The 27,449-nt window shown below is 43.9% G+C and overlaps 1 protein-coding gene and 2 long non-coding RNA genes across 4 annotated transcripts; 2 read left to right on the forward strand and 1 right to left on the reverse strand.

Annotated features, from left to right (window-relative positions):
- Nucleotides 1–123: 123 nt before the first annotated feature.
- On the reverse strand, nt 124–8,075 carry LOC133161306 (uncharacterized). The gene is made up of 2 exons (XR_009716052.1): nt 7,343–8,075; nt 124–966 (listed from the first exon to the last, which is right to left on the reverse strand). It is a non-coding gene; the product is annotated as an uncharacterized LOC133161306 (long non-coding RNA).
- LOC133161308 (uncharacterized) lies at nt 6,101–22,449 on the forward strand. 2 transcript variants are annotated; one of them, XR_009716053.1, is made up of 3 exons: nt 6,101–6,554; nt 17,246–18,484; nt 18,561–22,449. It is a non-coding gene; the product is annotated as an uncharacterized LOC133161308 (long non-coding RNA). The 2 variants fall into 2 exon arrangements; XR_009716054.1 differs by having other exon boundaries at nt 17,246–17,402; nt 18,347–22,449.
- A 722-nt stretch (nt 22,450–23,171) lies between these two features.
- On the forward strand, nt 23,172–25,859 carry LOC133160964 (gonadotropin-releasing hormone II receptor-like). Its single transcript, XM_061289092.1, has 3 exons — nt 23,172–23,660; nt 24,205–24,403; nt 25,342–25,859. The coding sequence occupies exons 1-3, from the start codon at nt 23,172–23,174 to the stop codon at nt 25,857–25,859; spliced, it is 1,206 nt and encodes a 401-aa protein (XP_061145076.1).
- The last annotated feature ends 1,590 nt before the right edge of the window (nt 25,860–27,449 follow it).

The following is a 27,449-nucleotide window of genomic DNA, read 5'->3' on the forward strand; positions in this document are numbered from 1 at the left end:
AACAGCAAGTCCACTCTTTTTTCTTTGTATTAAAGCAAATATACAAATAAATATATTTTTTTTAAATAAAAAATATAGAACAATATCCTGATTTATAACAATTCATACGCAAAATCAACAAGGTACTGCAAACTCTTTATTTAGGAAATTACAAGAGTATTGTAGTATACAAAGTGCTTATTTTAACACTGAACTTTGATGTGTTTTTTCTTTAAATGTGCGGCGAGATTTGTGCTCCCTGAATATTTGATCACCGCATGGCAGGATTTACAAACTGCACGTGTCTTGTCCGTTGAGCCATCTTTTCTTTGGAATCCCAAGTGCTTCCAAACGAATGACTTGAAGCCTAAAGGGGAGCAAATTTCCTCGTCTTTTTGGACACTAGCCATAGCACCAGCCCAGGAGCCGCGTACTAGTTGTCGACTCCCCTTTCACGTGCCTGCTCTGCTCACAACAACTCCGCGCACTGCTCCCGGGAAGAGGAAGCAAGCAACAATGAACTGGATTTCAAAATAAAGTCGCGTCTAATGTCCGAGGTCAAACACGGCGATATAAATCGATGTTTACGTTTAGCATCGATGCCAATAAATCGTAGAGCATTATATCGATTAATCGATGTGTATCCATGAATCGTTACACCCCTACTTTAAACATATGACACATGATTGCTGTATTTTATTTTACTGGACTGGCTGTGAAATTTGCTCTGGTTTTTCTCTTAAGGAGAAAGCTATGAATATGGGTGTGAGTGATGTGTATTAATCCTGTAACATGGGCACAGCATGTACGAGTCAAGGTCAGATCTAGTCTGGAAGAGACAGGAATTAACAGAATGATTTTGTGATGTGTAACTACAGTGCAGGGCTGTCCAGCTCAATCTTTGATCTTGCAAGATTACAATAGACCCCTCAGGATAGGTTAGATTAGGCCTAGAAGATATCTGTAGTGTCGTCCAAGGTTGAGCATCTGGGGAAACAGAAAAACAACCAATACATTTTGGAACATTGCTACTACAAAACAAAGTTAGTCATCACATCATCTTTCTATCTAAACCCCCCCTCCCCCATCCCACTTTGTTTCCCTTTCAAATGTAGAAGACGCAGAGGCACACGTAACAGAGAGAGAAATGACGAAGACAAGAGCACAGGGAACACACAGTACCAAAGAAAATACAAGCAGTTCTGTGAAACACCTACCTTGTACAGACGTGTGTGTGTTTGGACTGTCAAAGTCAAAGTCAAAGTCTGCTTTATTGTCAACATCTTCACATGCCGATACACACAAAGAGATCGAAATTACGTTTTCCCTATCCCACGGTGACAAGACATATTACACGATAGACATACAAGTAAACGACGCAATATAAAAAACAAGGGAGACGAGACTCAATACAGGCTGGAGGTTGACCTTCTGACCACGTGGTGCAGGGACAACAACCTCCTGCTGAACGTCGACAAGACCAAGGAGATTGTTGTGGACTTCCGGAAGGGTCACACCCAACACCTGCCGCTGACCATCGACGGTGCTGTGGTGGAGAGAGTGAGCAGCGCCAAGTTCCTGGCGGTGCACATCAGTGAGGATCTCTCCTGGTCCACCAACACCGCATCACTGGCAAAGAAAGCCCAGCGCCGCCTGTACTTCCTGCGGAAACTCAGGCGAGCGAGCGCTCCTCCGGCCGTCATGACTGCATTTTACCGCGGCACCATTGAGAGCGTCCTCTCCAGCTGTATTGCTGTTTGGGGTGGCGGCTGCACTGACTACAACTTGAAGGCCCTGCAGCGCATAGTGAACACGGCTGGTAAGATTGCTGGTGCTTCGCTCCCCTCCTTGAAGGACATTTACACCTCCCATCTCACCCGCAAGGCGACCACGATTGTGAGTGATGTGAGTCACCCCGCTCACTCTTTGTTCGAGCTTCTGCCCTCTGGGAAGAGGTACAGAAGCCTGCGCTCCCGCACCACCAGACTCTCAAACAGCTTCATACTCCAGGCTGTTAGGATCCTGAACTCGCTCCCCCGTTCTGCGTAGCGTCCTGTACTTCTACTGTCTGTACTGTCTGTATGCACACTGGCTCTTATTTGTTGTGTTATCTGTTTATTTATTATTTATTATTACTCTTATTATTTATTGTTTGTGCCTTTTTGTTTATGATGTTTTTTACTTTTGCGCTATGCTTGCTGGCTCTGTTTTGCTCCTCTTATTTATTGTGTTATCTGTTTATTATTTATTCATCACTCTTACTATTGATTGTTTGAATTTTTGCCTTTTTGTTTTTATATTGTGTCGCGTACTTGTATGTCTATCGTGTTATGTGTCTCGTCACCGTGGGATAGAGAAAAACGTAATTTCGGTCTCTTTGTGTGTTGTGACATGTGGAGAGATTGACAATAAAGCTGACTTTGACTTTGACTTTGAACAAGAAGGCACAAACAATAAATAATAAGAGTAACAATAAATAATAAATAAATAGATAACACAACCAATAAAAGCCAGTGTGCATACAGACAGTAAAAGTACAGGACGCTACGCAGAACGGGGAAGTGAGTTCAGGATCCTGACAGCCTGGAGTATGAAGCTGTTTGAGAGTCTGGTGGTGCGGGAGCGCAGGCTTCTGTACCTCTTCCCAGAGGGCAGAAGCTCGAACAAAGAGTGAGCGGGGTGACTCACATCACTCACAATCGTGGTCGCCTTGCGGGTGAGATGGGAGGCGTAAATGTCCTTCAAGGAGGGGAGCGAAGCACCAATAATCTTACCAGCCGTGTTCACTATGCGCTGCAGGGCCTTCAAGTTGTGGTCAGTGCAGCCGCCACCCCAAACAGCAATACAGCTGGAGAGGACGCTCTCAATGGTGCCGCGGTAAAATGTAGTCATGACGGCCGGAGGGGCGCTCGCTCGCCTGAGTTTCCGCAGGAAGTACAGGCGGCGCTGGGCTTTCTCTGTCAGTGATGCGGTGTTGGTAGACCAGGAGAGATCCTCACTGATGTGCACCCCCAGGAACTTGGTGCTGCTCACTCTCTCCACCACAGCACCGTCTTAACACTGTTAATAATCAATGGTAATGTTGTTATTGTGTTACAAATATAAATGTTCTCTACCACTATGATCCTCTCTTTGGTCTTGTTTAATGGTATTTCACGTAATTTAGTCATGTGTAATCTCTGAAGCCATAATTGACTGCATATAAACTGCTGATGACTCCTAACATCTATCCCATTTTAGGGCTTTTCACACTGCATGTTCTTAGCCTCAGGGATATCCTTAGCCATTCTCAATATGAATTCATATCAAATAAGAACTTAACAAGTGCGAACAAAGTCCATTGTTGTCAATAGATCCGAAGCAATATTTACTTCCTAGTTCCTGAGTTGGGGGAATGCCATTGGGAGACATCAAGTCACGTGACGTTACGAGTTTTGATTGGTTCTGCAGCAAGGACCCCTTTACAACAGTGCCTGTTGCGTTTCGCAATCAAACATTGATTTTCATAAAACGATGACCAAAAAACAGCTCCCAAAAATCAGAAATGTGTTCATATAAGATTTATGTAGGTCATATTAAAATATCACATCCTCCCTACAACCATATCAATCATTTCACTAACAAAAGCCTCTAGCGAGCTTCGGCCCGCCACCTAATAATGATAGCTGCTATACGCATGAGGCTATTTCATGTCAAAATAGGCTGCTCTGTTAATGTTCGAGTAAATTTACGGATTGATATGGAAGGGAAACATAGGTAAGCAGTACCAATGTGCTACATCGAACTTAAGTCAGTTCCGATCATTTTATAGGAGATCGCTTGAGAAACGCGATTGTCTACACTTTGCTGAGGCTCATGGGAAGACTCCCGACGCGAGCTGAAGCTCATGGGAGTTTGTGGGTGGCTAATGCTATAATGATAGCTGCCATACGCACGAGGCTATTTCATATCAAAATAGGCTGCTCTGTTAATGTTTCGAGTAAATTTACGGATTGATATGGAAGGGAAACACAGGTAAGCAGTACCAATGTGTTAGATCGAACTTTAGTCAGTTCCGATCATTTTATAGGAGATCATTTGAGAAACACGATTGTTTACACTTTGCTGAGGCTCATGGGAGTCTGCCAGCTGAGGCTCATGGGAGTTTGTGGGTGGCTAATGCTATAATAATAGCTGCTATACGCACGATGCTATTTCATGTCGAAATAGGCTGCTCTGTTAATGTTTCGTGTAAATTTACGGATCGATATGGAAGGGCAACATAGGTAAGCAGTACCAATGCGTTAGATCGAACTTTAGTCAGTTCTGATCATTTTATAGGAGATAGTTTGAGAAACGCAATTGTTTACAGAGGGCTCATTGGTTATTGGCTAGTGGATGCATACCGCAATCCTAGTCAACCTCAGTTTGTTGCAGTATAACTTCTATTTATTGCGCCTTTTACTCCGGTGAGCCCTATATCTGAAATAATTTCTAAAATAAAAAAAATCAATGAGGGTGCGCCTTATAATCTAGTGCGCCTTTTGGTGTGAAAAATACGGTACAATGTTTTTTATACATTTAGTCAACAGTTGTAACTGCATCTGAGGCAGTATTATAGCTCTAAGTATTTTGGTTTATACATTAAGAATTTTGGTTCATAACTTTGTGTCGTCTCACACGGACCCGTTTTAGTGACGGACCACCGGCGAAAATCTCCGCGAGGAAAATCCAGTTTGTTTTGCTAAACTGTTGACGAGCCAAGTTATAGTTACCGTTTTTTTCCGTGTATAGTGCGCCCCCATGTATAGTACGCACCCCTAACAATGGCATGCTGATGCTGGAAAAAAGCTTGTACCCATGTATAATACGCACCCAATTTTTATGAATTTTTTTTAAAAATTTTTTTAATTTTTTTTTTTTTTTTTTTAAGTCCCAAAGATCGTCACACACGCAGGGAGGCAATGGGTCCCATTTTTAAAGTCTTTGGTATGGTCTTAACTAGGCTGGATGTCATTTTTTTTGTTGGCGTTGATTTCTCCGACTGCCCCTAAACGCACCACCGCGCTCCGTGCGCACACGGCGGCTCTGTATGGGAGAGACGTTGAAGAGGAATAAAACCACCCTTGGAAACCAAAACTTGCCCCTCGTCGTGACTCGGAGCCGCAACAAATGTTTCGGATTTGTGTAGGGTACATTGTGACAGACGGCAAACTAGCAGGTGATCGAGCGAGCGTCTGATACAAGAGCATTGCGGTCGTATGGAGCGTGTTTGAAATGAACAGCAGAGACGAAAGGAACAAGGCAAAGTGTTGTGAAATAAAATATTACCTGTAATACGCATTTTGTTATTTGCTGATTGAAACTGCTAATTAAACTGTGAATTGAAACTAATAGGTGGAGAACTGAACTCTCGCTCTTTATATAGCTGACGTGTCTTGCGCAACCGTTCTGCGCATCTGTAATGGCGGCCTCCGTATGACGTCCGGTCCGCGATGGAGATTAAAAAACAAACAATATTTGACAATAACACACCATCGAGGATTGCACCATCGCATCAAACGATGTGTCGTCAATTATGAATTTTACTAAGTGTGTTGGGCAGGATGGCTGAATGCGATGCGCGATTGACAACAAACAAGAAGAAAGGTGAGTTTTATTTCGGGGGAGATTTGTCATGTCTCGTCCCCAGTTTTGCTATGTGTCTAGGTTGCCATAGTTTCTGTTCGTGTCACCCCGCTCTTCCTGTGTCACCTCAATCGATGTAACGTGTTTTGTATTTAAGTCCTGTCTGCCCCTCGCTCACCGTTGGATCATTGCATGTGTTACTGTCATTCTGTTCCTGTCTTTGGTAATGTCACCCTGTCTTTTTGTTCCACGACTTTGTCGGTCAGTCCTGTTGTTGGTTTTGTTGTACCATGACTTTATTTAAAAAAAAAAAAAAAAAATTTTTTTTTTCTTTGTACCCATGTATAATACGCACCCCAGATTTTAGGACAATAAATTAGTAAAATATTGCGCACTATACACGGAAAAAAACGGTAAGTTTTCTTTATAATGAAGAAACAAAGCCTTACTAACCACCCCTCACGCCTGCATGTGCAGCTAATAAGTTCTCACGGTCTGTAAAGGATGGTCTGTATGGTCTGTCAAGTCAAAATAAAACAGATCAGTAACAAGAAGAACTTGAAGCTGTCTTCTATATATGAGAAGGAGTTATAGTGAGAACTCACTGCTTCAGAAGACAGCAGTGAGCAACATAAACCAAGTAAGATGTCTGAGAGTGGCAGAAAGCACAAAAGTGTGCAGGGCACAGACTCACAATCACAAGTGTCTGACAAGGAAGCAGTTGAAGAGGAGCTGCTGCAGTGCAGTACAACCATGCAGCCACAAGTGACTGATGGCACAATGGTCAGCAACCCGACTACCTCAGCAGAGCCGCAACTAGGCCGAAGAGTCCGCAATAGGACAGAAAATGGTCAAGAACTGCACGGTGAGCAATTAAGAAGAGTTGCACATCGTTTCAGTGTGTGCTATGACAAGTGGAAGGATGGTATTAAAGTGGCCAAACAAGCGCTTCGTGGAGACACTGGAAGGTACTGTTAGAATAATTACCGTTTTTTCCCATGTATAATGCGCAAAATGTAACTAATTTATTGTCCTAAAATCTGGGGCGCGCATTATACATGGGTACAAAAAAATTTGTTTTGTTTTTTTTTGTTTTAAGAAAGTCATGGTACAACCATTTTTGAAGAAAATCCTGTCACGGATGGTTCTTTACAACGTCACTTTCCTCTCTTTTCATTTTAACCTAACTGATCGCGGTGGTGTGTCAAACGGGCACTTTTTATCGAAGTGCCTCCGGCTCCCCAGTAACGGGTTCAATAAGCCGGGGCGAAGGGACTCGTCCGTAGCTGACCACCCGAGTTAAATGAATTCTACTAGAATCAATCTAATTTCTATATGACGGCAACCCCTTTCAAGTCATCCGACGGACGAGCCGAGTAACTCAATTCGAGGCGAGTCGTCGAAATGACCGCGCCATAATGATGGCTCCCTTCGGCTGTTTGATGCTGGTATTACGTTACGTTAATTTACTAGAGCGCCCTCGCCCTAGCTGAGCTCAAGATAACTACTTCGAACCAGATCTGACAATTCCTGATGTTAAGGATTAAAACTGTCTTCACTTTAAAAAGAATTGAACGGATTTAAAGCATGACTATAATAGGGAAATAAAGACATTTTAAAGTTGTAATTACCGCATATAAAACCATGCTCGACATAGTTAATACGAAATAATCGATAACGAATTAAGGTTTAAGAGATTTAATGAATAAGCCAGAAAAAGAATTACAGGTCGAAAAACCAAAATAACAAGACTCACCCACACAGAACAAGAGAGGAGACTAAAGGTCTAAAATCCTATTTGGTTGAACAGGTCGAGTGATCGGCTCTCCTTTGTTCCAAAATCCGAATTCTGTTTAAAAAAGAGGAAAGGTCTGGCCGTGAGGAGCGTAGCCAAAAAAGTAAAAGTGGCGACTTCTCCTTTCTGCCCGGTGGCGGCTTGCTCCTCTGCCTTCCTCGAAGCTTAAAATTTGACAAAGTCCAATTCGAAGACTCTGGGAATTCATCTTAGTAGATTTTGGTTCAATCTCAAAAATAATGCAAAATCCATCTTCGTTCTTTTACTCCGGGCAGCGTCACGGCCATCGCCCTGACTAGGAAGAAGCGCGCCCGCTCTGTGTCCGGGCAACATATTTGCTTCTGGCATTACCTTATCGTAATTACCTCACCGGCACGTGAGGTGGCCTTTCTGGAAGTTTCTGGAAGCTTCGAGAATGTTCCTTAGCTGATCCCTGGCCAGGCCAGCTGGAAACCACTGGTTGTCTTGGCAACCTTGCTTCAAGCAGGAAACACCTGCAATCACCGGATGCCGATGTTTCCTGTTTTGCTCGTTCGTTGTTGTTTTTTTGTATTAGCCCTTAATGTCTCCTCTCAACTTAATACATTCAGGTATGGATGGAACACCAATGTTAAATACAGGTTGGACAAAGCATTGCAACATGAATCACATATATCTTGTCTAACAAAGATCAATCTCTCAACACATAATAGTACTTACAATAATGGGTTCCTCCAACTTAAACACATATATTGATTTTGCTCAAGCTGTTGCATCTTAAAATTATGGCATAGCAAACTCATATTCCAAAATTGTGCGTTGCTACGTGTTTGAGCAGGTCGTATCCTCCCAATTGCTAACAGTTTAATTTACCGTTTTTTTCCGTGTATAATGCGCAAAATTTAACTAATTTATTGTCCTAAAATCTGGGGTGCGCATTATACATGGGTACAAATTAAAAAAAAAAAAAAAGTTTTAATTCTTTTTTTTTAAGAAAATCATGGTACAACAAAACCAACAACAGGACTGACCGACAAAGTCGTGGAACAAAAAGACAGGGTGACATTACCAAAGACAGGAACAGAAACCAAACAGACATCATGACAGTAACACATGCAATGATCCGACGTTGAGCGAGGGGCAGACAGGACTTAAATACAAAACACGTTACATTGATTGAGGTGACACAGGAAGGGAGGGGTGACGCGAACAGAAACTATGGCAACCTAGACACATAGCAAAACTGGGGACGAGACATGACAAATCTCCCTCGAAATAAAACTTGAAATCACCTTTCTTCTTGTTTGTTGTCAATCGCGCATCGCATTCAGCCATCCTGCCCAACACACTTAGTCAGTAAAATTCATAATTGACGACACATCGTTTGATGCAATGGTGCAATCCTTGATGGTGTGTTATTGTCAAATATTGTTTGTTTTTTAATCTCCATCGCAAACCGGAGATCATACGGAGGCCGCCATTACAGATGTGCGGATGCGCAAGACACGTCAGCTATATAAAGAGCGAGAGTTCAGTTCTCTACCTAAATGCGTATTACAGGTAATATTTTATTTCACAACACTTTGCCTTGTTCCTTTCGTCTCTGCTGTTCACTTCAAACACGCTCCATACGAACGCAATGCTCTCGTATCAGACGCTTGCTCGATGACCTGCTCGTTTGCTGTCACAATGTACCCTACACAAATCCGAAACATTTGTTGCGGCTCCGAGTCACGACGAGGGGCAAGTTTTGGTTTCCAAGGGTGTTTCTATTCCTCTTCAACTTCTCTCCCAAACAGAGCCGCCTTTTTCACATGTCCGCACGCCTTTTTCACATGTCCGCACTGATCGCGGTGGTGCCTTTACGGGCAGTTGGAGAAATCAACGCCAACAAAAAAAAATACATCCAGCCTAGTTAAGACCATACCAAAGACTATAAAAATGGGACCCATTGCCTCCCTGCGTGTGTGACGATCATTGGGACTTAAAAAAACAAAAACAAAAATTGGGTGCGTATTGTACATGGGTACAGGCTTTTTTCCAGCATCAACATGCCATTCTTAGGGTGCGTATTATACATGGGGGCGCATTATACACGGAAAAAAACGGTATTAGAGTTGTTAATTTCCATCAGGTCACCCCTATGTCAAGCTTTAACACCATCTCCTGGTGAAACTTTGAACTGCTACATGTTTTGGGAGAGCCAATGTGCCTGGGCCAAATTCAATACCTAATTTTACACCATCTCGTACCACCATGTCACTTGACAGGTGCCTTTCTGGGCAGTCGGAGAAATCAACGCCAACAAAAGTCAAGTTTATTTGTTAAAAGAAAATACATCCAGCCTAGTTAAGAAATCACCAGAAAGATCACCATGACAATTGTGAATAATAAATAAATAATTATTAGACTTAGACTTAGACAGACTTGACACTTGGTGCACACAAACAAAATTTCGTTGCACACGGCTCTCAACAATGAAATGATATTTCGGCTGAATAAATAGTGACATTACTATATAAATATGGAATAAGATAAGTATTATATATATTATATATATTATTATTATTATAATAATAAATAATTGTGATAAATAACTGGAACACCACTCAAATATTGGTGATCCCGTTGAGAGTCTCACATATTTCTTCGTTATCGAGTTTGCTACTGCATGCGCAGTGATACTGACCGGCAAAATAACATCTGTTTTTTCCCAAAGATGATTTTTTTTCTGAAATAATTTTACGTTTACGGACTTAAGTAACCCGGCCGGGTCATACCAAAGACTATAAAAATGGGACCCATTGCCTCCCTGCTTGGCACTCAGCATTAAGGGTTGGAATTGGGGGGTTAGATCACCAAATGATTCCCGAGCGCGGCACCGCTGCTGCTCACTGCTCCCCTCTCCCCCAGGGGATGAATCAAAATCACACAGGGATGGGTCAAATGCAGAGGACAAATTTCACCACACTCAGATGCGTGTGTGACGATCATTGGGACTTTAAATAAATAAATAAATAAAAATTTAAAAAGTCAAAATTTGGGTGCGTATTATACATGGGTACAGGCTTTTTTCCAGCATCGACATGCCATTTTTAGGGTGCGTATTATACACGGGGCGCATTATACATGGAAAAAACCCGGTAGTTTTGCTGAAGCGCTGGTCGGCCTGAATCGGAGGTCTCATATCTTCGCTCAAGCCAACATATCTGTCTAGCTCTAGGGAGTTCTTATACTCCCTTCCTTTTCCTACCTGTGAGAGGCCCTCACTAGTTATGAACAGAACACCTTTGTTCTCTGTTTAGTTCAAGAGAAGTTCTTTCTCTTTATAAACCTTGTAGTTTTTATTCATAAATAGTTGTTGACCGATTATAGTTTTCTTTGAGATAAAGTGTTATAGAGAAGACACACATACGTATATATTGAAGTAGTTGTACATAAGTTAGCCCATATTTACTCAATGTTTGTTGAAGTGAACTTCATGCAAGTTATCTCACATTTACTTAACGTTTGTTGGAGTGTATGCACGAGAGGTATCTGATTATTTACTCATTATAATTATTGTGTGAAATGTTGCAAGAAAGTCTAGAGCAGTGGTCACCAAACTACGGCCCGCGGGCCAGATACGGCCCACGGGACCGTTTAATCCGGCCCGCCAACCCTGAACAAATTGTATTATTAAACTTTTTTTTTTGGGTCATTTTGCCTGCAATGACTGCGTTTCCCCAGTAGATGGGGAAGCGCTCGCCTGCGCATTTACTACCGGAAGCCTTGTCAGAAAGCTCGGTGCACACTCACAAGTGCGTGTACGTACTCAGTAGTAGGGACATGGCGCACTCGCGCTTTATTTGTATCAGTCCCGAATTTAGAGCGTGGGCTGTGACGACAGCATTCTTGTAATTCGCGCGCTGAGCTTTCAGATGCAGTTTTGCGCTAAAGCCACCCACAAACCTTCCCCTGGAATCCTTCCATTAAAATGAGTCGCCCAAGGAAAAGCAAGGTGGACACAGTGCCAGCGTTTAAAAGAGAGTGGCCAATTTGGCTCGACGTACGCGACGTGACGTTCAGCCACATGAACGTCAACATCAACCCGTCACAGATCGAGGTAAACGGACCAACACCTCGGATCTCGCCTAAGAATTGCCACAACAAATTTTACTCCAGACTATGACGCACTAGCAAACTTTAACAAAAAAGACAGTGGTGTCTACAAGCCTACTGGAACCTACAAAAGGATTATAAAGAAGGAACACAAGAACTTTAAGAGACTGCTCATATGTTTCATAGAGATTCTGCTCTGACAACTGAGCTGAACTTTTATCTGTTGCATGGCACAACAGAAAGTTAATGTTCTATGGCTTTTGTTTCTATGAAGAACCCAGAGAGAGTTATTTAGTTATTATTTATTTCCTGTTTTTTCTGTGAAGAACTCAGAGAGGGTTATTCAGTTATTATTTATTTCATTAATAGTGTTATTATTTGTTTCCTGACTTTTTCTGTAAAGAACCTGGAAAGGGTTATTAAATAACCGTTATTTGGTTATGTGTGGCTTTCTGGAAATCAATAAAAAATTTAAGCTCCCCTACGATCGTCACACTTTTTCTGTTACAAACTGACACCGGCCCCCCATCAGAGAAGGGAAAAGTTATGTGGCCCTCACAGGAAAAAGTTTGAGGACCCCTGGTCTAGAGCATTGTTTTACAGGGACACAGGATCCAGCACATTTGGCGATCGCAGCCAAGGACGAGGCTGCCAACCACCTAAGAACAGACTCTGCATGGCTGGGGTCATGAATCGGCCAAGGCCATGCGGCCTCGCACCACACAACATTGTTAGCTAGCTAATCAGCATTGCTACTGCCATAATCTCCCCCCCCTTTAGTGTAGCAACGCCTCTTGTAACCAGGGCAACCCAAAATAAAAAGAGGAGATAGCGGAAGAGGAGTCCAGAATTGGTGGAGGACTGTAACTGGGCCTTCTACCTAATTCTCCTCGCGAGCAAAGGGAATACTGGTTGTCTTCTCCTCTTTGTTTCTAGCGTGTAAATTAATGTCTGATGGTAGATGAGCAGCTGAATGAATATATCACTCAAGTATGCAATGCATCTAAGAGGCTGAATGATGTGTATTATGAGTGGAGACGCATTGATGTTCCTGACAATGAAACACGTCGTACAGCTGACACCTGTGAAGTAGTGACAGGGATGATTGTCAAGGAAGCGACGGACCTTCTAGACCAGGGGTCGGCAACCTTTTTTACTCAGAGCCATTTGGGACCGCCCCCCAATGAAAAGAAAGCACCCGGAGCCACAACCCATTTTTACATCATTACATACCGTGATTTTCCATGTAAAATACACCCCCGTGCATAATACGCACCCTAAAACTGGTATGTTGATGCTGGAAAAAAGCCTGTACCTATGTATAATACGCACCCAAATTTTGACTCTTACTTAAGTCCGTAAACATAAAATTATTTCAGAAAAAAGATCATCTTTGGGAATAACCGGATGTTATTCTGCCGGTCAGTATCACTGAGCATGCGCTAGCAAACTCGATAGCGAAGAAATGTTTCGGATTTGTGTAGGGTACATTGTGACAGCAAACGAGCAGGTGATCGAGCAAGCGTCTGATACGAGAGCATTGTGTTCGTATGGAGCGTGTTTGAAGCGAACAGCAGAGAAGAAAGGAACAAGGCAAAGTGTTGTGAAATAAAATATTACCTGTAATACGCATTGTTATTTGCTGATTGAAACTGCTAATTAAACTGTGAATTGAAACTAATAGGTAGAGAACTGAACTCTCGCTCTTTATATAGCTGACGTGTCTTGCGCATCCGTTCTGCGCATACTGTCATGGCGGCCTCCGTATGATATCCGGTCTGTGATGGAGATAAAAAACCAAACAATATTTGACAATAACACACCATCAAGGATTGCACCATCGCATTAAACGATGTGTCATAAATTATGAATTCTACTGACTGTGTTGGGCAGGATGGCTGAATGCGATGCGCGATTGACAACAAACATAGGTAGAGAACTGAGCTCTCGCTCTTTATATAGCTGACGTGTCTTGCGCATCCGTTCTGCGCATCGGATCTATAGTGCGCATGCGCAGTGATACTGCCTCCGTATGATATCCGGTCTGCGATGGAGATTAAAAAACAAACAATATTTGACAACTAGAAAATGCAATTTCTGGAGAAATTGCGTGTGAAGGCGAAGACCATGAATGGGAATTGTAAAAAAAATTGCGCCATATTTTTTTTAAACTTGTAACAAAACGAAAACTACAGGTTCAAGAGGTTCAATTTGGAGTTCAAAAGTTGAAACGGGTAAAATTGGGCAAAAATTGTAAAAGAGAGTAAACGTTATAGTTAGGCCACTTTTGGTTCCATTTAAGGCACTTATTGTTGAAATAAGGTGATTTCCGGTTTATTTGGGGCACTTCTGGTCTAATTTAGGTCACTTCCGGTTTAGCAGAGGTCCCGTCCGGTTTAGCAGCGATCACTTCCGGTTTATTTGTGGTCACTTCCGGTTTAGCAGAGGTCACTTCCGGTTTGATTCGGGCACTTACGGTTTACGTGAGGTCACTTCCGGTTTGATATGGGTTCACTTCCGGTTTACCTGAGGTCACTTCTGGTCTATTTGGTGTCACTTCCGGTTTGATTTGGGGCACTTCCGATTCATTCTGGGTTCATTGGGGGCACTTCAGGGTCAATCCAAGATGGCCGCCACACTGGAATTGGGGGTCAAGGGTTGAATTGTGTAAGTGTAGTGGAAGTGGGGGTGAATGGGAGTGAATATGGTAAGCATAAAGTGAACAAAGTGAATAAATTTGGAATGGGTTGAATCGGTCGAAAAATGTAGAAACTAGAGTAAAAAAACGAAATATTTGAGAATTTGGTTGAATTTCAAATTTTAAAGTTTGGAATTTTTGGTAAGTGGGAAGTTGTGGAATAGGTAGGCAAAAGATGAACAGTTGAAAGTTAGAATGGGTTGAATCGGTGGGGAAATGTAGAAATTAGAGTAGAAAAACGAAATTTTGGAGAATTTGGTTGAATTTTAAATTTGAAAGTTTTGAATTTTTGGTAAGTGGTGTTAGGCTACGGATTTTAGTTTTTGATCTGACTCCAAATTGTGATCAACACTTAACACAAGAGTTGTTATGTCCAAATCCACACACTGTTGCACCTAACAATTTTGCTAGTTCGTTCTGTCAAAGAGAAGACCAGTAGGTCAATTAGGCCAAATTTACCAATTGTTTAATCCTGACAAAGCAAGCTAATACAGGCGCCTGGGTCTCGGGTCCTTAACACAAAAACTCGTGTGCCTTCTGTGACCACTAAAAGACAACACATTCTTCCGGGTTGCCCAGTTTTCTTTAAAAAGAAACACAATATGAATATTCAAGCATGCAAAATATTGTGTGGTGATTGGTTGATGGTCATCTCCTCCTCGTTTGGGTTTTCCGCTCAGCGCAGGTGTCTGGTCTCAGTTGTGGGCGGTTGGGTCTGGACAACAATGGCGAGTTGTTATTCGCATTCCTCACCGGCCTTGAGATGTCCTCCCTGTCTGGACATCCTGTTCCACAATACTTTGTAGAAAATAAGTTTATGCAGTTGCCTCCACATTCCTTCCCACTTAATATGCGACCACACTACTACTAGAAATTATATTGATATGATTATATATGTCTAACGCAGCCTTAATCAAATATGTTTGCAAACTGCCGAAAGTACATTTCCCTTTATTCCCTCTCATGACCTCATTTATGAGGTCATCACCCGTTACTCTAGCAAGCAGCGACCAGTCGGTCCTTTCTTCCCCCCGTGGCTCATGCTGAGTCACCAGGGTATATTGGCCATTGGGTGACAACGGGCCAACGGTTTTCTCGATCAACCAGTGAGTGATCTAATACATGGAATACAACAACAACCACATAAAATCATCACTGCAGTAAAAATAGCCACAGCAACGAGCACAGACATGATGAGGCCTTTCCAGCTTCCGAACGTTTTCATCCAATCAGACCAAATATACACCTGAATGATCTTTCATCTTTTTATTCAGTGTCCTTAGTCCTTCCAACGCCTGGGTCATTCGGAACGTAATTAATACGGTCAACATTTTTATTGGGGGTGATCCATAGGAAAATGCTTTCCAATCCCGAGGACACTTGATTAACGAGTTTATACTTATCTGGGACACCCCGGGGCACTCCTATGGCGTCAATATATGTTGGATCGTTGTCGCTCAACCATGGGGGCAAAACATCTCTTTTGGCTCGCTTCAGGAGCCCCGCCAGTGGGGACTCCATATTCCAATTGAGATTCTGTATTTCAATGCGGACAACCACCACAGGGATTATCAAAGACGCGAGGGCACAGATACCTGATGCATCGTTCGGCAAGCGATCATATAATTTGTTGTCACCACACCACAACCAGATGTCACTGGTCTTCCTCTGCTCCTTCCATCACTGCTAGTTGAATTCTGGCATGTCCTGTTAAAGCTTAAAAACAAGTGAATTTGGAAAAAAACTTTGTATATCACAATTACAAATTGAAACCTACTCACCCATTTCTATTTTACTACTTTTGACACATTCACCCAATGTGTCATTATGTATCAAAAGGAACCTGCAAAGCGTCCCCTCTCATCACCACACTCATTGTAGCCAGGCCCGCGGAACCTCTAGCTCCCACCTGGGCCCTGAGTCTTGATGTTCGATACTAATTCTGTCTTGTCTGACTATATTACTGAAATGGGCCTTCTCCATCGCACTGTTTTGTTGTCGATGTTGCCCCTGAGTAATCCTAAGCCCATATTTAGTCCAAAACTAGTCCTGATCAATCGTGCTTTTTCAAATCTGTAGTATCATTATATTTTTCAGGTGAGAGGAATGTTATCCTCTGCTGTGATCACATCACCCCAACTTTGAATCATGTCAACCATTCACAATACACAAACACCACACCACAAGCACAGACTTGACATTCATATACCATTACAGACAAACTGTCATCCCACAACACACACATAAAACCCCATACAATATAAATTTATAAAAGGAACCCTCCCTACACAAAATTTTCTCCTACCGTTTCTTTCCATGTATAATGCGCCCCCATGTATAATACGCACCCTTAAAATGGCATGTTGATGCTGGAAAAAAGCCTCTACCCATGTATAATACGCACCCAAATTTTGACTCCTACTTAAGTCCGTGAACATAAAATTAATTCAGAAAAAATATCATCTTTGGGAACAACCGGATATTATTCTGCCGGTCAGTATCACTGCGCATGCGCTAGCATACTCGATAGCGAAGAAATGTTTCGGATTTGTGTAGGGTACATTGTGACAGCAAACGAGCAGGTGATCTAGCAAGCGTCTGATACGAGAGCATTGTTTTCGTATGGAGCGTGTTTGAAGTGAACAGCAGAGAAGAAGCGCATCTGTAATGGCGGCCTCCGTATGATATCCGGATTTAAAACGGATATATGTATATATATATATATATATATATATTTGTTTTTGTACCCATGTATAATGCGCGCCCCAGATTTTAGGACAATAAATTAGTTAAATTTTGCGCATTATACATGGAAAAAAACGGTAACCAAATGCATGGCAGAAACGGGAAGACCATGGCCCGAATGTCTAGATTTGGTAAAACTCTATATGAGGATTACGCCCTGTAGCAAGGGTTTAACCCCTTATGAGATCATTCATGGCAGAGCATACAGGCTCCCTCTGTTCTCACATGATTTGGACAAAGCCACAGAAGAGCTAACTCTAGCTGACTACATGATCAAAACCATGCAAACGAAAGAAGTCTCAAATGCGAATTTACTGCCCTCCACTCCTTTATCTCCACAGGATGACTCAGCGAAACCAGGTGACTAGGTCTTCATCAAAGTAATCAAAAGAAAGACGTGGTCTTCACCCCGGTGGGAGGAACCATTCCAAGTCCTATTCGCCACACCCAGAGCTGTCAAGATTGCAGAAAGACCCAGCTGGATACATCTCAGCCACTGTAAGCTGCAGAGAGTGCTTAGCTCCTAGGCCCCGGTCAGGAGGAAGTCTGGCTACGAAGAGGGTGTCAATTATAGTTTGGCATCAGTCTCAAACCGGCGAAGAACTAAGAACCCTGGCCATTTAGCTCCCTAGGGGTTTAGGTGGCTCTGTGGAACTGAACGGAAAATGGCACTCAGACGAGTGCTTGTCTGTGCTGTGGCTGTAGCATGCTTGCCAATGACATGGAGTGTCCAGGGTCCCCAACGGGAAAGTGGAACTTCCTCTCGAATCAAGAGAATGACGACCGAACTGTTGACGAAGTATATAAAGATAAACCCAGATATACCACATGCAGACAACATGTGGTACCAGTATGTGTCAATGTTGGCCGAAACATACACTCAAACTGAATGTTATGTATGTTCCATAATGCCACGATCAAGTCAACAGCCCGTCCTACATGCCCGACCCATGCCAGAGAAAAATGGATGGTGTTTCGCAATACTAAGGGCTTTTGGGTTTAATCCCCTCAAAGGACTGAGACGGTCGGGAATTACTGAGGCACAACTAGCCGCCCATCCCTGTTACAAAATCTCTAGGCCATTCACAATAGTGTCAAAAGGTTCTGTCGTCACACCCGCACCAGTGACTCTTGAAGTGAGTGAAACCATCTCACATCCCCTGTGCTTCCGATGAAGACGTGTTGATGGAATAAAGGTGGGAGATACAAAACGTTGCATCAACACCGCACGTCTAGAACCTTCCAGCGAGACCTCGATGAATACCACAGTAGCAATCAGACAAATCCTAACAGGAGGCAAAAATCCCCACTCTATCATCGAAGGGGGATGGTAGCTCTGTGGTCACCGAGGCTACGCAGTCCTTCCAGGACAATGGGATGGCACATGTGCCGTCGTATATGTGTCAGATCACACTGTGTTCCTCATTCTGACACATTTTCAGGAACATCATCGGCGAAAGACACGTGCAGCTGTTGCTCCCACCTTCCGTCCCTACAACAGTGTCTGGGGCTCAGACGTACCAGATGAATACAAGCTTTGGAGCACAGGACAAAAGGTGGCACTCAAACTCTTCCCACAGGTGGGTGTGGCTAAGACTATTCTCCGAATAGAAACTATGGGCTACAGGTTGAAGACCTTTGCCAATTTTACTCTAGAGGCCCTTACAGGTTATCAGACGGAACTGCACGCTCTGAGACTAATGGCACTACAGTCCCGAATGGTTTTGGACCTTCTGACAGCCGAAAAGGAGGTGTGTGTGAAATTGTTGGTACCTCCTGTTGTACCTACATCCCAGGAGAAAATGACACCCACATCGAGTATGCTCTACAAGGACTTCGGAACCTCCGTAGGGCTATGTCTGTCAGGTTTATTTCGATGACTGAATAACTATTAAGAGAAGAGCAACAGCAAACAAACCACAAGTGAGACAGAATATTAAGTCTTTTCTCGCGAGGAGTGCAGTACAGATAGCTTACAACAATCTCTACACACACTAAATCTCTGTATGCACTCCCGCTCTTTTTATTTGGATTTGCCCTACCCACAATTTGTGAGACAAGCCCCTAAAGGAAGGAGGGGGAAAGCATGTGGGCTTTGCCTCGAAAGGAAAAATCACTAGGTGTTTACATACTAATGAAAACATCTGGGAAGAGGAGTTTGAGTGGACTGGATACAGAAGAGAAAACCTTTGACCTCTAGTTAAAACATAGCAAGGGGAGTTTTACGACATTGTGTAGGATGCAACAAGCTAAGTTATTTATTACTGGTTATATACATTCCAACCTAATCCTACGATCAAGACAGTTAGGAAACCCTGACTTTAATGGTCACTTGGAGGTTCATCTGGGGTGCAGGACAGCAATGAGGCATGTTGTCTAACAAAGTGGTCTTTGTTAGAAAGGAACTGTCCTTCTGTGGTACATCATAAAAACAGCAAGCATATATTGCAGTAATATTGCGGTAAAGCATTGTTTAGAGAACGCATGATAACATATATATACATTTTTCTAACAATGTCCCAGGACGAAACTCCGGCCACGGATGTCCATCCCTTTTGGTGGCTGTTTTACAGCAATTGGAGGCAACTTCTCTTGAAAGTTGCAGTTCTTTTAGTTGCCATACTATTATTTCTATGTATTTTTACATCATGCATCATACCTTGTATTCGTCACATGATGTCAACATCAGCGTTTGCTGTCCAGAATATCATGTTGGTCCAGCGTGAACAAGATGAGTGGGACCACCTTGCATAAATCGCCTACCTGTTTGTTTTTTTCTTTTTGATGATCCAGAACAAAATACATTCCATCATAACGAACATGGCCAAAGCCGAATGGAGAACTGTAGTTCTGATGAACTCTGGAATGTAAACTTTCATACTTTTTGATGTTACTATACTATATTGTGTAGGCATATACTCATTTATACGCATATGTAGTTATTAGTTGATGTTTTGTTTTCCCATGAATTCCAATGTTAAACAGGGGGGAATGTTGGGAAAAATATATTTTTTATCATTGGATTCTATGTATCTACTTATATGTGAAAGACCTTCCACAGGATGTGACAGTTTGAGCTCGTGATAATTACTTGGGAGCAGATGGCTGGCGAAGGAGCTCATGACTGGAGTCAGGAGTCGCGCTATACAATAAGCCCCATAGTTAGCTATACATGAACAGATAATGAGGTTGTTATGGGATGGCTGAAGCAGACAAACGTCTTATTTAAGTAGAAGTCATGAGTACGCCACAGAGGTATGCATCCCAGGGGCACTAAGACTACACCTTTGTTAAGCTAAAGTCATGAGACAACCATACTGCTCTGTCCGTAATAGTATCCCTGTTGTTCTGTGATCATGAGATATAATTGTGGAATGTCCTTCCTGTCTAAAGAAACTATGCATTCATGTACACTTGCCCCATTGTTGTTCCTCGATAAAAGGCATTACCAAACTGGAAGAAGAGCCCGAATCTCAGCCACACTTGCTGTGTGTCTGATTTGCGCCCTTCTGCAGAAGAAGTCGCTCGCCATCGAAGACACCTCCTGCCTCTGTGAGATTCTTTTCAGATAACTCACTGTAGCATTGCTTAAAGAGCGTCTTTGTGTTTTAGGATGGCTTTACTGCTCCCACTTGCTTTCTTTGGAGGCATGATTAGGGGTTAATACAATCCTCAAAGTAACAAAAATACAATAACAACGGAGTCAGTCGGCATCCTGGCCGCGCGGTCGGGTTTTCTCGGGTCCTCCCGGCTCATCTCGCGAGGCTCGACCTCCGAATTTTGTTCAACAACCGAAGAAAAAAAATCTCTACTTTTGTGTTCGAATTCCAATTATTTCGAGAACCGGGACGTTCGAAAACCGAGGTTTGACTGTAAAACAAATAGATGCAGCTCACTGACAAGTGCCGCTGTTTGAGCTTATTTTAGAAGAGTTCTGCGGGCGACTCATGCGGTCCTCACGGGCGACCTGGTGCCCGCGGGCACCGTGTTGGTGACCCCTGCTATAGAATGATGTTTAAAGTCGTAACAGGTTGAATTAGTTGAAAAATGTAGAAATTTAAAGGGAAAAACGAAATTTGGGAAAGTTTGGTGTGAATTTCAAAATTTTGAATTTTTGGTAAGGGGGAAGTTGTGGAATAGGTAGACTAAACATGAACATTTGAAAGTTGGGTGTTATACACAGCGGGCTCATACTTAACTACTTGCTTCTGTTTAGGCCCTTCAGCGTTTAAGCCCTTGAATCCTTAGGTTGGGTTGAACTCTGCCTTAAAGTCTTGTCTTAGCTGCATGTAGCCGTTTTAGCTCTTCTAAACGTGTTAGTTCTCTTTTTAAGCCATCAAGCGACTTCTGCCTTGCAGCGTGCTCCTCTTGCTGTTTCTTTCTGAGAGCGCCTCACAGTTCTCTTTCTCTATCTTACCTTCTGCATCTTCCTTTTGGGCTTGCAGAAGACGGGCTTTTGCGTCTTCTTCTTCTGCTGCAACTATCAGATTATTTTCAGTTTCAAGTGCTAACATTCTCTCTTGCTGTTGTTCTTGTTCAGACATTATCTGTAGTACAGCTTGTGTGGCTGCATACTCAGCAGCAGCTTCTTGTCTTTTAACTGCTGATTGACCTCTGCAAACACTATCACCCCTAGTACTATATTTTAACCTACCGCTGACTGTAATTGCAAATACAGAGGGTGCATCAGGCCAAATACAGGTTGTCCATTTTGTGGCGCACTTCATGTGTGGTGCTGCCAATCTTTTGGTATTCATCATACACTTGATTCAGTTCAGAGAGTTCTAGTTGAATATTACTAATGTGCCTCTGAAGCGTATCACTAGAATCCTGCTGAAATACTGATTTTTTGGCCACCTTGATTAGGGCCTTCTACCACTCATAACTTCTCTGAAAGCGACGTAGAAACTCGTTTATTTTTACACTGTGAAGTTCTTTATCTGTCAGTTGCAAAAGAGCGCGCCCTCTTTTGCTTCTACGTGGTGGTAGCTGCTTAGACCCATCTACCTCTAAAAGCAGCTCTGTCTGATCTACACTGACATTTTTACACTTGACTGATGAATTAAACTTTAAATGTCAACTTTACCCAAAACTAAATGAATTGGGCTCTCGATCTTCAAACCAATATTAACATAAGTGGATGATAAGAAATCAACATATGTCACAAATGCTCCTTCTTTCTTGAGGAAAACAATATAACACGCTACAACGTTCCCTGTTGTTATCCACTCTCTTATGTCCTCTTTCAATACACAACTTAAGTGTCTATCTTAAATAAAACTGAATGAAAAACGGTAAATTGATGTGCCAGGTTTTTCATATTTCTAGCTTTGATCTGTAGTCGCCCTCCTTCATTGAGCACGTTTTGACCTGTCGTCGTCCTCCTTCATTGAGCACGTGCGAGCAGTCATGCAAACACTTCAAACTTTTAGTGTGAACCCCGAACCGAAAAAACGAATTTGAATGTTAAAAAAAAGGCTAATTTAACAGATTTTGCCTATGGCGGGCATTTTTTTTACGTAACCCAACGATAAACGGGGGAACATTCTACTCACAATCCTTTTCGAAAATGATTGTTACAATTTAAAAAAAAAAATTAAATTCCGATGTTTAATCATATTCTATTTTTAATAAAAAATAATAAAAAATGACCTTTCATGAGTGTCTTATTTGTGCAATATGAAGTTTCGATCCATTATGAAGTCGTTTTACGTTCTTTCCTTACTACTTTGGGAACCAATTATCAAGACTGGCAGCCAAGGTTAAATTTTATTACACCAAATTACATACACCGTATTATATTAATCAGCAGTAAAACATGGATTGTTGTTGTCTTTGTCTAACTGCTAGGGAGACTCTGGAGATGAGAGAGAGAGAGAGAGAGAGAGAGAGAGAGAGAGAGAGAGAGAGAGAGAGAGAGAGAGAGAGAGAGAGAGAGAGAGAGAGAGAGAGAGAGAGAGAGAGAGAGAGAGAGAGAGAGAGAGAGAGAGAGAGAGAGAGAGAGAGAGAGAGAGAGAGAGAGAGAGAGAGAGAGAGAGAGAGAGAGAGAGAGAGAGAGAGAGAAAGAGAGAAAGAGAGAAAGAGAGAGAGAGTGAGACTCTCAATCCAAATACCATTTGTTCTCCATCACGCCAAAGAAGAGTTAGGGGAAGGGGCGAAACAAAGATTTGGGGTTAAGAGAAAGGAATGGGACTGGGCTTCTCTCTTTCTCTCTCCTGCCCTCCGTCCACTTCCAACCTCACCAGTGCAGCGGCGCTGACTACAAGGATGTCTGGTCAGTGGTCACTATCGGCATGGCCCACCGCTAATGCGACCCGGTGGGAGGCTCCCACGTTTGGGGCGGCGGCTCGTTTCCGCGTGGGGGCCACGGCGATACTGTTTGCCGTAGCAGCCGCCGGCAACCTGACACTGATGGCCAGCGTGTGGGGCGGGCGCAACCGACGTCACTCAGCCTCTCGCCTGCGACCGCTCATGGTCAGCCTGGGGTCAGCCGATCTGATGATGACCTTTGTGGTGATGCCTCTTGACGCAGCGTGGAACGCCACGGTGCAGTGGTACGGGGGCGACGCCTTGTGCAAGTTGCTCAGCTTCCTGAAGTTGTTGGCCATGTACGCCTCGGCTGCGGCGCTGGTTGTCATCGGCCTGGACCGCCATTGCGCCATTGTGCGACCTCTGCGCGTTCTGAGTGCCCGGCGCAGGAACAGACGCATGTTGGTGCTGGCCTGGAGCCTCAGCCTGTTGCTCGCCGGACCACAGGTGCGTGCTTTGGCGTCACGATGGGCGTGAGGGGTTGCTTAGGCACTACGATGGCCATGAGTGGTTGTTGCGCACCGCCGGCGGCGCCACTCTCGTGAAATGAAAATGTTGCGGTTCATGTAGCGGACGAGCGGGAATTGGGTCGCCGGTGTTCTTGGGCGATCGTGACCCCCGGATAGCGATGTTGGTGAAACAATTAATTTTTAAGAGCAGTTAACATGGAAGACGCTAGATTGTCATTAAAATGGTGGACGACAAGATTGGCAACTTGCCTGGAAGGTTGCCCATCCGAGTGTTTGTGCTCAGCGGAGGCCGCAGCAGTGAGCGGTAAATCCCGTCTGGAATGTTTCGGAAATTTAATGATGAGGACCACCTGCTTCTAGCTCGGGCTAACGCCACGAGGAATGCTCACAATGCTTACAATGCTAAGAGGCTCCCTGCAGAGAGCTAGCAACACTCGAGACACATTTTCGTCATGTCGTGATGTCCCGCTTTCATTGTATCAAGTTTTGGTGACGTCACCGTGCTCTGGTATCACTTGTAGCTGTTTGTGTTCGGCACGGTGGACGCGGGCGTCGACTTTACGCAGTGTGCAACGCACGCCACATTCAGTGTCCACTGGCAGGAAACCCTCTACAACATGTTCCACTTCAGCACCTTGTTCGCGCTCCCCCTGCTGGTGATGAGCTGCTGTTACGGCCGCATTATGCTGCACATCAACAACACCCACCTGAGGAATAAAGGTAAGCCGAACAATACGTCCAGCTCCCGTGAAATGCGCCCGCCATCCAATTTTCATTTTGCTTCTTCGAGATTTTTTTTTGTTGGGGGGGGGCGATGTACGTATACAAGACTGGGTGAAGTCAGAGTCAGAGTCAGCTTTATTGTCAATTCCTTCATGCCAAGACACACGAAGAAATCGAAATTACGTTTCCTCCATCCCATGGTGACGAGACACAGTACACGAGTAACATACAAGTAAACAACGGGGGAGAGAGTTCAGGACCCCAACAGCCTGGAGATCACAAACTTCGCCAGAGGCGAGCAGTGCTTGCATCCCACCACAGAGTCCCGGCACCATTTGTCACGGATGTAGACGCGCATTCTACCTCCTCGCGATGTTCCCCCTCGTACAATGGCCCGGTCCGCCTGATCGCACGCTAGCCGCTCCAGATGCACAGCAGTTACGCACTGTCCGGTTCGTAGATCTTAGCAGACATGTTGATGCCCAGCAATCGAACGTTCGCCAGAAGAAAGAAAGGCACGGCCGGGCGAGCTGGGTTGGCCGCCAGCCTGGCCAGGACGCCCCCGCTCTCGCCCCTCTTCAGCCTCCTCGCACACCGCTTCCGACGCTTCAGGACGGAGCAGACCGAGCGCCTTTAATGTCCCCGCTTCAAAGTCCAGATCACCACAAAACTCGCTTTCGCCGATGTTGAGCAGAACCAGCCCGCTCTACTTGTAGCACAACCCGGTACGACGAGACGAACACACAAAACTGTCGGACAAACCCACGTTAAACGATAAAACAAAACACCGTTCGGGACAGAGAGAGGCCGCTGCGTGTGCACGCGCCGCCATCTTACTTCCTAGGGCAGAACATGACAAGCGACATGGCAGAAGGTTAGCTTCAAGTGCCAAGAAGGATGGGTTTTAAATGCAGCACCTGACCGTGTGTCCTCAGGCCAACTGCGTCGTAGCAGCAGCGACGGCATCTCCAAGGCCAGGATGAAGACTCTGAAGATGACCGTGGTCATCGTGCTCTCGTTCATAGTGTGCTGGACGCCGTACTACCTTCTGGGAGTATGGTACTGGTTCCAGCCCGAAGTGGTCCACTTCACTCCCGAATACATCCACCATGGCCTCTTCCTCTTCGGGAACCTCAACACTTGCTGCGACCCACTCATCTACGGTTTCTACACACCCTCCTTCCGGGCTGACCTGGCCGCTTGCTGCTGCCCCAACCGGCAGGGACCGGCCACCACCGATTTTGGGCTCCCTGTCCCCCGTGCCCGGAACGAGTCAGAAGGACGAGTAAGGCTGCCGAGTTCCCATGCCCAACAGGAAGGAATGGGTCTTAGCCTTTTACCGACAATTTGCCGAAAATCGCCAAGCGTGAACACATCCGAAAAGAAGCCAGTGCGTGACAAAATGAACGATGGGAATACGCCTGGCGATTTCCTTCCAGCAAGTGTCCTCTAGGTGGCGCAATCATAAACCATCCATCAATATGAACATCATTTGCGCCGTGCCTTAATATACCGGGCTCGGCTCTGTGACCTCGCCACAACACGCAGATATAATATTCATCTCATCTGACTGAAATTAGCTCAAATGCCATTCATCTACTCCAGGAAAAAAAGGCTTTTCTTTTTACTCCAGAAAAGTAATTTTTCTTGAGGTAATTGTTGTGAACTGTCTGCAACTGTCTGTGCCGGCCAGCACCCTTTATTTGTATTTATTTGTTTGCTTTTGCGCGTCTGCACCACTATACTCAGAATGGATAAGTTAGTGCAAGTGGTTAGCCTGACAAGCTAAACCAGGGGTGGCAAACTTTTTGACTTGCGGGCCGAATTGGGTACTAAATTTTGACCGGGGGACCGAACCAAGAGTAGATGGATGTAGTGTTTGTGTTATATATATATATACTAATATAAACGTGTAGACATGTATAAACATGTAAAGGTCATTGCATAAACAGTTTTGGCCTTTAGTCGGTAGTAAAGCAAGGATATTCAAAAAAAGGTGTTTGAAAACAAATGCATCTATCAACAGCATTAAAAAAAATATTTCACCAAAAAACTACTGTCACTAGTTCTCATTAAATACAACACTGTTATTATGAATAACAGTTTCCATCACTTCAGCACCGGTGTTACAGGTTAACTTGCTCCCATGTTATCTTGCACCCCGTCTCCGGTTGCGCGTGTTAGGGTAAAGCGAGTTGCGCAATGTTGTGTTTCGTGACTGCAGATTCGTCACAAGCAACATGGAACTTGCGGACTGCAAAACTGTTCAAATTCTCATCAAAAACGTTGAACGAAACGTCTCGTTTAATTTCAGACTGGTCGCAAGAAATAGCAAACACAAATAAAATAAAAAAAATAGAACAGTCACGTCGGGATTTGAACCCATGACGCAAAGTAATAAAGAATAGCTCACTGGCCATTGGCTTAACATTATCGTACACCCACTGCAACCAGAGCAAATTATCTTGGACATAGCCAAAACCAAATTACCCGGTGTGTCAGGCTTCGGAAGGAGTTGGAAATGGAATGGAGTAGGGCGACCATGTGCAGCTTGGACCAGGGTTTATTGGCACAAACTCAAAACACGAACTTGGTAGACTGACATAACTTAACTACCACACTAACAACAGGACTGACCTAACAAGACGTGAAACAGAAAGACATGTTACCGTGACAGCAGCGATTGCATGCAACAACCGACAAGCAATGATCCGACAGTGAACGAGGGGCAGACAGGACTTAAATACAAAACACAAAACACGAGGCAGGTGAACGCGGTTACATTGATTGAGGTGACACAGGAAGGGAGGGACGACGCGAACAGAAACCATGGCAACCTAGCAAAACTGGGGACAAGACATGACAGAAGCACACATGATCCACGGACATTAGCACACAGACGGACAAAACAATGACAACATGGACGTGACCGGGGACGAATCATGACACGGTGAGGGTACAAGTTGATCTGATGCCTAGTGTATACCCACCCATGTTAACTGGCTCCTCGGAACCAACTTGACATGGTCGCATTCCCAGGCTT

Source organism: Syngnathus typhle, linkage group LG10, assembly GCF_033458585.1.
Source record: "Syngnathus typhle isolate RoL2023-S1 ecotype Sweden linkage group LG10, RoL_Styp_1.0, whole genome shotgun sequence".
Classification (NCBI taxonomy): Eukaryota; Metazoa; Chordata; class Actinopteri; order Syngnathiformes; family Syngnathidae; genus Syngnathus; species Syngnathus typhle.